At 49.8% G+C, this 16,814-nt stretch overlaps 1 protein-coding gene across 3 annotated transcripts in view; it reads left to right on the forward strand.

The window, feature by feature from the left end:
- Positions 1–13,855: 13,855 nt before the first annotated feature.
- fer1l4 (fer-1 like family member 4) overlaps positions 13,856–16,814 on the forward strand; it is a 351,889-nt gene continuing 348,930 nt past the window's right edge. For all 3 annotated transcript variants that reach the window (XM_041204900.1, XM_041204899.1, XM_041204901.1), the window contains exon 1: positions 13,856–14,087. In XM_041204900.1, the coding sequence (XP_041060834.1) occupies positions 14,009–14,087 (79 nt within the window). In that variant the 5' untranslated portion in view covers positions 13,856–14,008. The remainder of the gene's footprint in view (positions 14,088–16,814) is intronic.

Genomic DNA, 16,814 nt, shown 5'->3' on the forward strand with positions numbered 1-16,814 from the left:
GAGTGCATGTGTATGTGTCTGGCTGTGTGTGTATCTGAGTCTGTAGGTGTGTGTCTGTCCGGCTGCATGTGTATCTGGGTCTATCTGGTTACATGTCTATGTGCACATGTGTATATGTCGAATGTGTGTGCGTGTGTCACTCTGTATCTGTTTGTGAGTATGTTGGGCTGCATGTCTGTCTGGCTGTGAGTGCATTTGAGTGTCTGCATTAAGCATTTTCCAGCCATATTCCACACAGCAAAGCTACCTCCACCATAGTTGAACTTGTGGGGGATGTGGATTGATGGGAGTATTAGGGGAATGGGGGTGAGTGGGGGCTGGGGTGGGGGAGTAGGGGGATGGGGATAAGCCAAACCTGGTTCTTGGAAAGGAGGTGGGCCATGTATGTCCTTCAAACAAAAAGCAGGACAAATCCAACCCGACCAATTATTGCCACATCAGTCTACTCTCTGTCATCAGTCAAGTAATGGAAGGGATCATCAGCAGTGCAATCAAGCGGTACTTGCTTAGCAATAACCTGCTCACTGATGCCCAGTTTGGGTTCCACCAGGACCACTCAGCTCCTGACTTCATTACAGCCTTGGTTCAAACACGGACAAAAGAGCTGAACTCCCAAGGTGAGGTGAGAGTGACTGCCCTTGACGTCAAGGCAGCATTTGACAGAGTGTGGTATCAAGGAGCCCTAGCAAAACTGGAGTCAGTGGGAATCAGAAGGAAAACTCTCCGCTGGTTGGAGTCATACCTAGCACAAAGGAAGATACTTGTGGTTGTTTGAGGTCAGTCATCTCAGCTCCAGGACATCACTGCAGGAGTTCCTCAGGGTAGTGTCCTTGGCCCAACCATTTTCAGCTGCTTCATCAATGACCTTCCTTCCATCATAAGGTCAGAAACGGGGATGTTCACTGATGAGTGCACAATGTTCAGCACCATTCGCAACTCCTCAGATACTGAAGCAGTCCATGTCCAAATGCAGCAAGACCTGGACAATATCCAGACTTGGGCTGACAAGTGGCAAGTAACATTCGCGCCACACAAGTGTCAGGCAATGACCATCTCCAACAAGAAAGAATCTAACCCATCTACCCTTGACATTCAATGGCATTGCCATCACTGAATCCCCCACTATCAACATCCTGGGGGTTACCATTGATCAGAAACTGAACTGGACTAGCCATATAAATACTGTGGCTACAAGAGCAGGTCAGAGGCTAGGTATACTGTGATGAGTAACTCACCTCCTGACTCCCCAAAGCCTGTCCACCATCTACAAGGCACAATCAGGTTTGTAATGGAATACTCCTCACTTGCCTGGATGAGTGCAGCTCCCACAACATTCAAGAAGCTTGACACCGTCTAGGACAAAGCAGCCCGCTTGATTGGCACCACATTCACAAACATTCACTCCCTCCACCACCAACGCACAGTGGCAGCAGTGTGTACTATCTACAAGATGCACTTCAGGAATTCACCAAGGATCCTTCGACAGAACCTTCCAAACCCACGACCACTACCACCTAGAAGGACAAGGACAGCAGATAGATGGGAGTTCCCCTCCAATCCACTCACTATCCTGACTTGGAAATATATCGCCGTTCCTTCACTGTCACTGGGTCAAAATCCTGGAACTCCCTCCCTAACAGCACTGTGGGTGTACCTACACCACAGGGACTGCAGCGGCTCAAGAAGGCAGCTCACCACCACCTTCTCAAGGGCAATTGGAGATGAACAATAAATGCTGGCCCAGCCAGTGACACCCACATCCTGTGAATGAATTTTTAAAAGATCAAGGGTAGAGTTTTTTGTCCCACGGGCTGGCTTGCATTTGACCCGACCTGAATGGGAGTAAAATATTGCGTGATGATGTCGAGTGACCATCCCAACATCATCACATACTCATGCGATATTTCGCTTGGCAGTGCACATGGTTGCCAGAGCGGCGTCTGCCATTAACTAATCAGCCAATTACAGCCCTTAACAGTCCAATTGGCTGTGATTTTTCCTTTCCCGTGTGATTTTCCACTCATCACACGGGCAAAACCAGCAGGCGGGCAGTCGACATTTTCACAAGCCTCATCCACGAGCAGGATAAAAATATTCAGCAGCATTGCCGGTGTGAGTAATGCGGAGTTTAGGAGATAGTTTGCTGCTGGTGGTTTATTGGGTACTTGGCAGCTTCATCTCTGTTCAGGGCTTCATTCTGAGCATTTCCCGGCTTCATGTCAGGACTCAATCTCTCAGGACCCCGGAGGATTCAGACCGTGTGGACCCTTCCAGGTATCAGACAGCCTTCCCTTACCCTGGGAATGGGGATTGTGGTCTCCGCTGGAGGCACCTCCTCTGAGGAGGAAGAGAGGGGCAGAAGGGAGAGGAGGTCGGGTGTCCTTAGGCAGCCTCCAGGGGAGGGACCTGTGGGAGGAGAGACGCAGGCACAAGGAGTGCAGGGCCAGCAGCTAGTCCAAGGCGTTCGGGGCCACAGAAGACGCCACTATCCTGCTGCCAGGGTTTACAGGCAGCGATGCAGCTACCTCAATATGTCTGAGGTGCAGTGCCGAAGGAGGCTCCGTCTCTCCAGGGAGACAGTGACCTCCATCTGTCAGAGGATCGGGCCTGAGATCAGCTCCGACTGTGTGGGTGGACACCCCATGCCAGTGGCTCTGAAGGTCACAGTGGCCTCAACTTCTATACCTCCGGCTCTTTCCAGGGGTCAGTGGGGGAATCTGTGTGGAGTCTCCCAATCAGCTGTCCACAGCTGAGTCAAGCTGGTGACAGAAGCTTTGTTCAGGTGGGTACTGACCGTAATTCTTTACCGTATGGACAAGGTCAGCCAGACTGAGCGAGCCAGAGGCTTCACGGCCATTGCTGGCTTCCCCCGTGTCCAGGGTGCTACAGACTGTACACATGTGGCCATCAAGGCGCCAGCAGTTGAGCCCGGTGCCTTCGTCAACAGGAAGGGCTTCCACTCCATGAACGTGCAGATAGTGTGTGATCACAGGATGCTGATTCTACAAGTCTCTGCAAGGTACCCAGGCAGCTCCCACGACGCCTACATCCTCAGACACTCCCAGGTGCCAGGGCTCTTCAGTGCTCCAGCCCGGCTGGATGGACGGCTGCTGGGTGACAAGGGCTGTCCATTGAAGAGGTGACTCATGACCCCTCTCCACCACCCAAGAACAGAGGCAGAGCAGCGGTACAATAGGAGCCACGTCTCCACGAGGACAGTGGTAGAGGGGACCATAGGTCTTCTCAAGATGCGCTTCTGATACCTGGGCTGTTCAGGGGGAGCAACTACAATCCCCCCAGAGTGGGTGTCACTGACAGTGGTTGCAGACTGCACTCTCCACAATCTGGCACTGGCAAGGGGGGACCCACTGGAGGAAGAGGATCTTGATGCAGCTCCACAGGCCACAGAGAATGAATCCAGAAGTGAGTCAGAAGAGGAGCAGGTGCTAGGAGAACACTGAGGGTGTGGAGCCAGAGCTCAGTAACCTGCAGGGAGGCAGGGACACCAGGGACACCTCAATCCAACGCTCCTTCAGCGAGGCTGCCAAAGATCAGCTTCAACCACACACCAGGGCTGCTGCCTCTATCCCGGGTGTCTGAAATGCCCCTGTCACGTGAACCCAAAGTCTTCTCAGTGCCTGTGCAATAAGGTTCACAGGTACTTACATCCAGCATTACAGACTGGCGTACCCCACACCAATAAAATAAAAAGGTGAAGCACACTCAGGCCATGATGACAAAAACAAAATTTATCCCATTTTGAAAATTCCAAACTATTTACATCAACTTCTCTGGCCTTCGTTCCCAGACCAGTGTACTAAAGTAAACATAAATGAACATAAAGTCACCCGTGACCTGTCCCTCTTGTGCTCATGGGGCCTCTAACTTACATCTGCGGGTGCTACATCTCGGTGCTCCCCCCTCGCCGGCACTGGAATTGGGGACAGCTGCTCACTCTGCTGTCCTGTCGGCCTTGATGACCTCGGTGGTCATCCTCTGGCCAGTGGAGCCTGTGCTGGCCCTGCCTGGGAGGGAGTGGCCATTGCCATGGTTGGCATCTCCCCAATCACCACAGCCCCATCAGATGCCACGGTCACTGGCAGAGGGACAGAGGAGCTGCTGCCGTCATCCAGAGCGCCCTGAGAGGTGCCCACAGACACAACAGGCAGCTCGTGCGCCAACATAATGCCACTCTGGACCTCCCTGCTTACCATTGATGGACGGGCACCTCGCTGGGATACTGGGTGCCCAATCCATCTCCCACACGGACACTGACCACCTGAGCTCAGTGTCTGTGTGGGGGCTGCAGGTCCGAGTGCAGCCCCAGGGACCCCTGATTCTGTCCCTGGATCTGTCTCTCCATGAGAGTCACCACTGTCCCAATGGAGGAGGCAATGCGCTCGGCCATGAGGGTCAACACAGTGCTCACTCTCCACATGGACCCCTCCACACCGAGACCCTCATGGATCTCCACCAGACCCTCCCACACCCCACTGGACATCCAGCATCTGCTGCCTAATGGACAACTCCAGAGGCTCAACATCAGCCTTCGACTCAGCATCGTCCTGGTCTCCAGCATTCCCCCGACTGCCGGCACCATGGGCACTCTCTGCCTCCTCCTCCTGCACCTCAAGCGAGTGTGAGATGCCCTCACCAATATGCACTGAGATACTAGCCGTCACTCTAATGCCCACCGAGATGCTGGTATCTGTGCTGGTGCCTGGTTCAGAGAGCGGGTGTGACACAGGGAGCATGTGAAGCCTGGTGGTCCTCCGGTGTCAGGGGGGCCTTTGGGGTCCGGAGATCAGACGCCTGCTGGTGAATCTAAGGGAGAAGAAGGACACGTCATTAGTTAAAGTCCTCACACTGTCACTGTGCATGTCAGGTACCCTGGTGAGACCATGGAGATCTGCATCACGATGCCATTGTCTTCCAATGATCAATGGGGAATCCAGGTTCGAGGCTCCCATCAATGATGAGGCTGCACTAGAATGTTTGCTCCATCCGAAACTCTCACCTCTGTGCACCGCACTCTCACTGTCGCCTGACACCCCCGCCTCTCCACGCCCGGTGGAGTGTGCCAGCTCTCCAGCTCAAGGGTGTCCTGCTCAAACCGGGAGAACAGCAACAGGGTGGGCAGGGCCTCTGCCTGTCTGTGACCCTCCCTGATTGGTTATGGCCTGTCTTCTCCTGAAAGGACAGAGGAGCATTGATGAGTCCACTCTCTACCTGCAGCCCCATTGCAGCCTGGCCAATCCCAGCTGAGAAACACCTCACAGGGCACATCCGAGTGGTGGCCCTCGAGCCACAAGACACTCAGTCCGAGCAGCCAGTGCTCACCCCCTTGGCCTGCTCCAGTGTCATTGACAGTTGGCACCCAGACTCTAACACCCCTGAGGTGCACAGGGACTGGCGAGGAGGGGCACACTGCACACTGATCCATGCCAACATGGTACTCACCCTTCCTGGGTGCAACGGGTCATTGAACCTCTTCTGCCCCTGGACCCACGTGCACCGCACCACATTACGGCTGCTCACCAGGGCTGCCATCTCCTCCCATGCCCTCTTGGTGAGGTGCGGTGGCCTCCTCCTGCCATCTCTGGGGACAGGGGACTCTCACCCAGCAGCCACTTCCCTCAGGGGGGCAGCGAGGCACTCATCAGAGAAATGAGGGGGCTGAGTGCCCACCCGCCTGGCGTCTCCAGCCACACTGGACATCATTGCTACAAACAGCATCAGACATCCTTCCCTGGTAGCCTTCCTGGGGCTGGGGCTGCCTGGGCCCTTTTAAAACCGGCCACCAGGTCGCTACTGGACCCAGCAGCTGATAGGCCCCCTGCCCCCTGCCCCCACTCACCCTTTCCCGTCCGACGCAGAGCCACGTTTCACGCTGGGTGGGCCTTAATTGGCACTGAGCCCGCCCACCGCACCCTCCCATTCCCCCCCTCAACTAACCCCCCCCCACCAACCCCCCCACCAACCGCCCCCACCAACGAGGGGAAAATCCTGCCCCAGTGGGGTAACATTTAGAAGACAGTGATTATTATATCATAATGTTTAGGATGAGGGTAGAAAAGGACAACGTGCAATGAAGGGTAAGAATAATTAACTGGGCAAGAGCCAACTTCAATAGGGCAAAAACCGAGCTGGGCCAGATAGACTGGAACAAAAGGTTGGTGTGAAAAACTAGGTGAACGAGCTTCAAAGGAGAAATGGTTCGGGCACAGTCAAGGTATATTCCTTCAAAAGGATAAGGTAGGGCAAACAAATCCAGAGCTTCTGGATGAAAAAAGGAGATTGAAATTTAAAGAAAGAAGAGAAAGTGTGTTTATGACAGGTGTCGAGTGGCAAATACAATTGAGATCCAAGCTGAATACAGAAGCTTCAGAGGGGATGTGAAAAAGCAAATACGAGAAGCAAACAGGGATCATGAGAAAAGACTGGCAGCTAATATAAAGGGAACAAAAGAGGAAACTCTGTCACGAGGAGGGTTCAAAATTGATTAGGAGGAAGTGTTGAATAGTCTGCTGGTACTTAAAGTTGATAAAGCACCTGGACCGGATGAGATGCATCCAAGGATATTGAAGGAAGTGAGAGTGGAAATTGCAGGGTCATTGGCCATAATCTTTCAATCTTTCCTAGACAGGACTGGAGAAATGCAAACATTACGCCCTTGTTCAAAAAAAGTTGTAAGGATAAACCCAGCAATTACAGACCAATCAGTTTAACTTCAGTGGTGGGGAAGCTTCTCAAAACAGTTATTTGGGATAGAATTAATAGTCACATGGGAAAAATGTGGGTTGATTAGGAAGAGCCAGCATGGATTTCTTAAGGGAAAATCGTGTTTAACTAACTTGCTGGAAGTTTTTTGAAGAGGTAACAGAGAGGGTAGATGAGGGTAATTCTGTTGATGTGGTGTAGATGGAGTTTCAAAAGGTTTTTGATACAGTCCCACAACAGACATGTGAGAAAAGTAAAAGCTCATGGAATAAAAGGGACAGTAGCAACATGGACACAAAATTGGCTGAAAAATAGGAAGCAGAGATTAATGGTTAACTGATATTTTTCAGGCTGGAGGAAGGTTTGTAGTGGAGTTCCCCTGGGATCAGTATTGGGACCCTTGATTTTCCTGATATATAGTAATGATCTAGATCTTAGTATGCAAGGGATGATTTCAAAGTTTGTGGATGATGTAAAACGTGGAAGCATTATAATCTGTGAGGAGGACAGTGTAGAACTTCAAGAGGACATATACAAGTTGGTGGAGTGGGCAAATAAGTGGCAGATGAAGTTCAATATGGAGAGATGTGAGGTGATTCATTTTGGTATGAAGAACATGGAGAGACAATACAAAATAAAGGGTACAACTCTAAAGGGTGTGCAGGTGCAGAGGGACCTGGGTGTACATGTGCATAAGTCATTGAAGGTGGCAGGACAGGTGGAGAGAGCAGTTAATAAAACCGATAGTATCCTGGGCTTTAATAATAGGGGCATAGAGTACAAGAGCAGGGAGGCTATGCTGAATTTATATAAGACACTAGTTAGACCTTAGCTGGAATATTGTGTACAGTTCTGGGCGCCACATTATAGGAAGGATGTGAGCACATTGGAGAGCGTGCAGAAGAAATTTACAAGAATGGTTCCAGGGATGAGAAACTTCAGCTATGAGGATAGATTGGAGAGGTTGGAACTGTTCTCCTTGGAGAGAAGGCTGAGAGGAGATTTGATAGAGATGTTCAGAATTGTGAGGGAGCTGGACAGAGTAGATAGGGAGAAACTGTCTCCACTTGTAAAAGGATCATGAAAGAGAGGGCACAGATTTAAACCTTTTCACACGGTCAGTGGTCCAAGTCTGGAATGCACTGCCTGGAAGTGTGGTGGAGGCAGGTTCACTCGAGGCATTCAAGAGGACATTGGATGATTATTTGAATAGAAACAATGGGCAGGGGTATAGGGAAAAGACAGGAGTTTGGCACTGACTCATAATGCTCATTCAGAGGCTGGTGCAGACACAATGGGCTGAATGGCCTCCTTCTCCACCATAACAATTCTGTGATTCTGTGAGTGGGTGATGGGGGGAATAGAGGGATGGGGGTGAGTGGGATGGGGAAAGTAGGGGAATGGGGATGTGTGGGGGAGAGGAGAGTAGAGGAATGGGGATGTGTGGGGGTGGGGAGAGTAGGGGATGGGAGTGAGTGGGGGTGGGGAGAGTAGGGGAATGGGGATGAGTGGGGATGGGGGAAGTAGCGGGATGGGGGTGAGGGGGTGGGGGGAGTAGGGTGTTGGAGATGTGTGGGGATGGGGAGAGTAGGGGAATGGGGATGTGTAGGTGTTGGGGGAGTAAGGGATGGGAGTGAGTGGGAGTGGGAAGAGTAGAGGAATGGGGATGTGTGGGGGTGGGGAGAGTAGGAGATGGGAATGAGTGGGGGTGGGGAGAGTAGCGTAATGGGGATGTGTGGGGGTGAGGAGAGTAGGGGATGGGAGTGAGTGGGGGTGGGGAGAGAAGGGGAATGGGGATGTGTGGGGGTTGGGGGAGTAGGAGATGGGAATGAGTGGGGGTGGGGAGAGTAGCGTAATGGGGATGTGTGGGGGTGAGGAGAGTAGGGGATGGGAGTGAGTGGGGGTGGGGAGAGAAGGGGAATGGGGATGTGTGGGGGTTGGGGGAGTAGTGTATGGGAGTGAGTGGGGGTTGGGGAAGTGGGGGAATGGGGATGTATGGGGATGGGGAGAGTAGGCGATGGGAGTGAGTGGGGGTGAGGAGAGTAGGGGAATGAGGATGTGTGGGGCTGGGGAGAGTAGGGGAATGGGGATTTGTGGGGGTGGGGATAGTAGGGGATTGGGGATGTGTGGGGGTGGGGAGAGTAGGGGATGGGTGAGCGTGGGGGTGGGAAGAGTAGTGGAGTGGGGATGTGTAGGGGTGGGGAGAGTAGGTGTAATGAGCAGGCTGAGGCTGTAAATAAGGTCCGGAACTTGACATTATCCAGCAATAGTATCTTTAATAAAACGCCAGTGTAACTCCAGACAGACAGGATGAAACATCACTTGTGCTCATTATGTCCTTTTCACCATCCCGATTAATGATATTTGTGTGGTTTATGAAAGGATTGTAAAGATCCCAGTCATTATCCCATTCTTTGTAACAAGGTGCAGGGTGGGTTTGACTCTGTGGTTATCCACTGTGCCTCAAACTAGCCTTGCAGGAACCTCTGCCTTAGGAACAGGAGGAGGCTATTCAGCTCCTCACGTCTGTTCTGCCATTCAATCAGACCATAGCTGATTTGCATCATAACCTCTGTCTTCCCACCTTCTCTCCTAATCCCTTACCCAACAAAAGTTGCTCAATCTCAGTGTTGACATTTTCAGTTGAGCCTCAGTGTCAGCAGCTTTTTGGGAGAGAGAGTTCCAGTTTCCACTCTTCTTTGTGTGAAGAAGTTCCTCCTGACATCACCCCTGAACACCCTGGTTCTCATTTTAAGGTTCACCCCACCGTTTTAATTATTTTTTTCTACCTGTCCAATAGTTTTACAATTTCTCTACCTGGACTCCCAAATCTTTCTGCTCATTCACAGTTCCTAGCTTCACACCATTTAGAAAATATTCTGATCTATCCATTCCTGGCATCATCCTCTGTGAATCTCCTTTGCATTCTCTTTAGTGTGATTAGATTCCTCCTGTAATTCAGTGACCAGGACTGTACGAGAAACACTAGCTGCAGTCTAACTCCTGTTTTATGCAGTTCCAGGGTAACCTTCCTTGCTCATCCACTAAGCTTTGGCCTTGATGGAGAGTATCCTGTATGTGTGGACTCAATAATCTAGAGTCCCAGGGTAAGATGGACCCACGGCAGATGGTGAAATTTGATTTCAATAAAAGTCTGGAATTAAAAGTCTAATGATGACCATGAAACCATTGTCGATTGTCATAAAATCCCATCTGGTTCACTAATGCCCTTTAGGGAAGGAACTCTGCTGTCCTCACATGGTCTGGCAGTTGTATCAAACTGCTGCAAAATCTAAAAGGCATTGACCTGGGCACCAGGAACAACAACGGTACACCCAGCCCTGTCAACCCAGCAAAGATCTCCTTACTAACATCTAAGGACTTGTACCAAAAATTGGGAGAGTTGTCTCACAGACTGTCCCGCATGCAATAGCCTCTCATAGTCATACTCATTATATCATATCTTACAGATAATGTCCCAGACATTACCATCACCCTCACCAACCCAGCAGAGGTGGCGGCACAGTGGTATACAGTCAGGAGGGAGTTGCCCTGGTAGTCCTCAACATCGACTCCTGAACCCATGAAGTCTCAAGGCATCAGGTCAAACATGGGCAAGGAAACCTCCTGCTGATTACCACGTACTGAAATCCCTCAGCTGATGAATCAGTGCTCCTCCATGTTGAGCACCACTTGGAGAAAGCACTGAGGGTGGCAAGGGCATAGAATGTACCCTGGGTGGGAGACTTCAATGTCCATTACCAAGAATGGCTTGGCAGCACCACTACTGACTGAGCTGGCCAAGTCCTAAAGGACATAGCTGCTAGACTGGGTCTGCAGCAGGTGGTGAGGGAACCAACAAGAGGGAAAAACACATCCTCATCCTCACCAACCTGCCTGCTCCAGATGCATCTGTCCATGACAGTATTGGTAGGATTGACCACCGCACAGTCATTGTAGAGACAAAGTCCCACCTTCACATTGAGAATACCCTCCATTGTGTTGTGCGGCAGTACCGCCGTGTCAAATGGGATAGATTTCAAACAGATCTAGCAACTCAAGACTGGGCATCCATGAGGTGCTGTGGGCCATCAGCAGCAGCAGAATTGTACTCAAACACAATCTGTAACCTCATGGCCTGGCATATCCCCCACTCTACCATTACCATCAAGCCAGGGGATCAACCCTGGTTCAATGAAGAGTGCAGGAGGGCATGTCAGGAGCAGCACCAGGCATACCTAAAAATGAGGTGTCAACCTGGTAAAGCTATAACACAGGACTACTTGCGTGCCAAACAGCATAAGCAGCAAGTGATAGACAGAGCTAAGCGATCCCACAACCAACGGATCAGGTCTAAGATCTGCAGTCCTGCACATCCAGTCATGAATGTTGGTGGACAATTAAACAACTCACTGGAGAAGGAGGCTCCACAAATATCCCCATCCTCAGACCATCAGTGCAAAAGATAAGGCTGAAGCATTTGCTACAATCTTCAGCCAGAAGTGCTGAGTGGATGATCCATCTCGGCCTCTTCCAGAGGTCCCCAGCATCACAGATGCCAGTCTTCAGTCAGTTTGATTCACTCCACATGAGAGCAAGGAACAGCTGAAGGCACTGGATACTGCAAAGGCTATGGGCCCTGACAATATTTCGGCAATAGTACTGAAGCCTTGCGCTCCAGAACTTGCCGCACCCCTAGCCAAGCTGTTCCAGTACAGCTACAACACTGGCATCTACCCGGCTATGTGAAAAATTGCCCAGGTATGTTCTGTACGCAAAAAGCAGGACAAATCCAACCTGGCCAATTTCTGCACCATCAGCCTACTCTCCGTCATCAGTAAAGTAATGGAAGGGATCATCAGCAGTGCAATCAAGCGGTACTTGCTTAGCAATAACCTGCTCACTGATGCCTAGTTTGGGTTCTGCTAGGGTCACTCAGCTCCTGACCTCATTACAGCCTTGGTTCAAACATGGACAAAAGAGCTGAGCTCCCGAGGTGAGGTGAGAGTGACTGTCCTTGGCATCAAGGCAGCATTTGACCGAGTGTGGCATCAAGGAGCCCTAGCAAAACTGGAGTCAATGGGAATCAGGGAGAAAACTCTCCGCTGGTTGAAGTCATACCCAGCACAAAGGAAGATGGTTGTGATTGTTACAGGTCAATCATCTTAGCTTCAGGACATCACTGCAGGAGTCCCTCAGGGTAGTACCCTTGGCCCAACCATCTTCAGCTGCTTCATTAATGACCTTCCTTCCAACATAAGGTCAGAAGTGGGGATGTTCACTGATGATTGCACAATGTTCAGCACCATTCACAACTCCTCAGATACTGAAGCAGCCCATATCCAAATGCAGCAAGATCTGGACAATATCCAGGCTTGAGCTGACAAGTGGCAAGTAACATTCACACCACACAAGTGCCAGGCAATGACCATCTCCAACAAGAGAGAATCCAACCATTGCCCCTTGATGTTAAATGGCATTACCATAACTGAATCCCCCACTATCTTGGGGGTTACCATTGACTAGAAACTGAGCTGGACTAGCCATATAAATACTGTGGCTACAAGAGCAGGTCAGAGGCTAGGAATCCTGTAGTGAGTAACTCACTCTCATAGACCCATAGATGTTTACAATACAGAAGGAGGCCATTCAGCCCATTGTGTCTCTGCCAGTTAACAAAGCTCTAACTGTAGTAATCCCATTTTCCAGTGCTTTGCCCATAGCCCTGGAGACTATGGCAACGCCAGTAACTCACCTCCTGACACCCCAAAGCCTGTCCACAAGGCACAAATCAGGAGTGTGATGGAATACTCCCCACTTGCCTGGATGAGTGCAGCTCCCACAACACTCAGGAAGCTTGACATCATCCAAAACAAAGCAGCCGCTTGATTGGCACCACATCCACAAACATTCACTCCCTCCACCACCAACGAACAGTAGCAGCAGTGTGTACCATCTACAAGAACTCATCAAGGCTCCTTAGACAGCACCTTCCAAACCCACGACCACCTAGAAGGACAAGGACAGCAGATAGATGGAAACACCACCAGCTGGAAACTCCCCTCCAAGTCACTCACCAACCTGACTTGGAAATATTTTGCCGTTCCTTCACTGTCACTAGGTTAAAATCCTGGAACTCCCTCCCTAACAGCACTGTGGGTGTACCTACACCACATGGACTGCAGTGGTTCAAGAAGGCAGCTCACCACCACCTTCTCAAGGGCAACTAGAGATGGGCAATGAATTCAGGCCTAACCGCAGCACCCACATTCTGTGAATTAGTAAAAAAAACCTTCTTGAACACTTTACCTATTTGTCTTGTCACATTTGGATTTCAATCCCCTATTCATGTCAATAGGTTGCCTCCAATTCCATGCCCTTTCATTCTCATTGACAGATGGTCTCTGATTGAAGGTACCAGGTTATATCATGGAGTGTTCACATTGCCAATGGGCAGGAGCTGTTGTAACTGTAAAGGAGCCTCGGACCCACCAAACCAGAACTATCACCCAGGTTAGATTCAAACTCACTCTCAGTGTGGAAAGACCAAACTCAAAGAGCTAGAAAATCAGAGTATCACCCAATGCATCCTAGAAACAGGCAGTTTACAGCACAGAACAAGGCCATTCAGCCCATCCTGCCATTGCCATCATTTCCTGAAAGGTTTTTAATAATATACAGAAGGGATGCAGGCAAAGGAATCCTCCACCTTGATACTTCTGTGTTATTCTGTACCAAGTACGTGTGAAGTGTGATAACCTTTACTGAGTTTAATGATGGTTTAGCAAGTCAGTTGGCATTCAGGACAATGCAGTTCCTGAGCGATGGGCTGGGTCCCATTCAGGAGATATTTTTGGAATACAAGTAGCAGTCAGGTGGTTTTAGGAGTTTGAATGAAAAACAAGGATGTGCAAGATTTGAAAGTTGAAAATTATTTGTGTAAGTTTGTATTTTGTGTATGAAGGAAAGTTTAAGATATTTACCTATTTATTTTTAATCATTGATCTTATTAATATGTCTTCATTTGAGGCTGGAGGGCGGAACACCACAACTTTAATTGTGAAGTTATTGAATTGGGTGTGGGTGTTTTGACTGATAAACCTGGAATCTGATTGAGCAACTTTGTTATAAGCAGAATCTCTCCAGTAACGCGACAGGTTCGCTCCCAGCAGCAGTGTTCAAAAGCAAGGCAGGATCCTGCATTTCCCCGAGAATGAGGCGATATCTGCACTTTCGGAAAGGAAAGAACAACTTTTAAAATTCTGCCAGCGGAGTCTGCAGCCTCACGATGTCCCTCACGTTGTTTCTGAAGACGGTTTCTAACCTGAGCGGAAAGTATGACCGGCAGGTTCACATCACATTCCGAGGTAAGGATCAGCGCCTGCTGCTGCTTCTCAGTCTGAGGGAGTTGGTCAAGCCGGTGCCTGGAGTTTGGTGACAGTCACAGCGACTTCAAAGAGGTTGGAAAAAGGATCCCATTAAAGAGAGGTGAAGGGAAATTAATGTTTGAGGTTTTTCTTGCCTTGGCTTAACTCTGCATGTGTTCATGTGCAGCAGTTTGGCCAAGAGCAGCATCAGCCACCATTACTCACTACAACCAAAACAGAAACAGAAACACCTGGAAAAACTCAGCAGGTCTGGCAGCATCGGCGGAGAAGAAAAGAGTTAACTTTCCAATCCTCGTGACCCTTCCACAGAACTAAGTAAAAATAGGAAAGGGGTGAAATATAAGCTGGTTTTAGGGGGGGTGGGGGGGGGGTGGTAGGGGGGGTTGCTGTTGGGACAAGAAGCCAGTGATAGGTGGAGATAACCACAAGATGTCAGACAAAAGAATAAAGAGGTGTTGAAGGTGGTGATATCATCTAAAGGAACGTGCTAATTCAACACGTCTTTGTCCTTTTGTCTGTGACATCTTTTGGTTATCTCCACCTATCACTGGCTGCTTGTCCCAACACCCCCCCCCCCAACCAGCTTATATTTTACCCCTTTCCTATTTTTACTTAGTTCTGTTGAAGGGTCATGAGGACTCGAAACATTAACTGTGCTCTTCTCCGCCGATGCTGCCAAACCTACTGAGTTTTTCCAGGTATTTCTGTTTCTGTTTTTGTTTTGGATTTCCAGCATCTGCAGTTTTTTGCTTTTATCACCATTACTCACCATCCTGACTTGGAAATATATCACCGTTCCTTCACTGTCACTGGGTCAAAATCCTGGAACTCCCTCCCTAACTGCACTGTGGGTGTACCTACACCACATGGACTGCAGCGGTTCAAGAAGGCAGCTCACCCAGCACCTTCTCAAGGGCAATTAGGGATGGGCAATCCACCCACATCCCGTGAGCAAAAAGAAAGCCCTCAACTGGCATCTGACTGCTATTCCAGTGGCCCTGACCTATTCCATCGTCACCGTTCAGGTGCCTAACAAACTAGGGACATGCAGGAGTGAAAACCAAATTGAAAAGCAAAATACTGCAGATACTGGAAATCTGAAATAAAGCTGAAAAAGCCAGAAATAATAATCAGGCCAGGCAGTGTCTATGGAAAGAGAAACAAGAGTTAACATCTCAGGACTGTGACTTTTCAGTGGAACTGAAAGGTAAAGTAATGAATGGCCAATGATCTATCATTTCAGCTGCAGTCCTGCAGTCTCTCATTCTGCCTTTACCACTTTTATTTTTCACTTTTGAAGACAATAACACAGACAGATGAATCAAAGAAAAGAATAAGATGGGAAGTGCAGGAGTGGACGTGGGTGGGCCTTCCAATCGGTGTCCTCGGTCGGTGGTGGGGGATGGGGGGGGGTGCTGCCATTTTACGTGGGCGGACCTTACTTGGCGTGACATCCACCAGGAAGCGCTATGTGCTCCCTGTGTGGGCTGGGGGTGGGATTCCCTCAGCCAGGAATGTGCTCTTTCTCACATGAAGAGTGCACAGATCCCCCTGAGGCAAAGTGCTGCCTCGGGGAAATCGGCTCCGATTGAAAACTTTAAATAAAGGTGATAAAAAAAATTTCCCTGCCATGTCCCCTGATTGACACCACCACATGAGTTGGGATATGTCCATAACTTTTATTGAAACAGTTCATAAAAAATTAAAAACTCTCATGAAACCTCATCTCGCCCATGGATGAGGTTTCATATTTTGTCTGAAGCCCGCCAGGGTTCCCGGCCTGCCCAACAACATTGAGGTTGGACGGACAGGTCCATCAATGACCTTAATTTGTTTTTTAATGGCCTCAATAGGCTGATGACAGTTCGGTGGGCGCGCAGCCGAACTGAGAATCTGAATGAGGTGGGGTGATGTCAGGACATACACCCGATGTATCCCCGCATCAATTTACGCGTTGGCCAGCGGGACCCACCCCCACTTGCCGAGTGGAAGATGTTGCCGAATATCTCAGTGAGTGAGTGGACAATCCGTGGAGCAGACTTCCTCAGGACACAGTGGAAGCAGAGAGTGTTGATTCATTTAATTGTAACTTAAATAGATTTCTTTCATGGGACAGAATCTATGAGGAATTTGAGACAGCAGGAATGGTGAATGTTACATGGGGCGGGGTAGGAGAAAGGGGAGGGGAGTGAGTGGAAGGAGGAGGGGAGGAGGAGGGGGGAGGTTTGGTGAATGTTACATGGGGTGGGGGGAGGAGGAGAGAGAAGGGAGTGAGTGGGAGGAGGAGGGGGAGGAGGAGGAGGGAGGTATGGTGAATAAAAACAAAAAACTGCGGATGCTGGAAATCCAAAACAAAAACAGAATTACCTGGAAAAACTCAGCAGGTCTGGCAGCATCGGCGGAGAAGAAAAGAGTTGACGTTTCGAGTCCTCATGACCCTTCAACAGAACTAGGTGAATCCAAGGAGAGGGGTGAAATATAAGCTGGTTTAAGGTGTGTTGGGGAGGTGGGGGGGTGGGAGGGGGGTGGGTTGTGTGGGGGGAGACAAGTGGGGGGGGTGTGGTTGTAGCGACAAGCAAACAGTGATAGGAGCAGATCATCAAAAGATGTCACAGACAAAAGAACACAGGTGTTGAAGTTGGTGATATTATCTAAACGAATGTGCTAATTAAGAATGGATGGTAGGGCACTCAAGGTGTAGCTCTA

The sequence above is a fragment of the Carcharodon carcharias genome, chromosome 14 (genome assembly GCF_017639515.1).
Source record: "Carcharodon carcharias isolate sCarCar2 chromosome 14, sCarCar2.pri, whole genome shotgun sequence".
Taxonomy (NCBI): Eukaryota; Metazoa; Chordata; class Chondrichthyes; order Lamniformes; family Lamnidae; genus Carcharodon; species Carcharodon carcharias.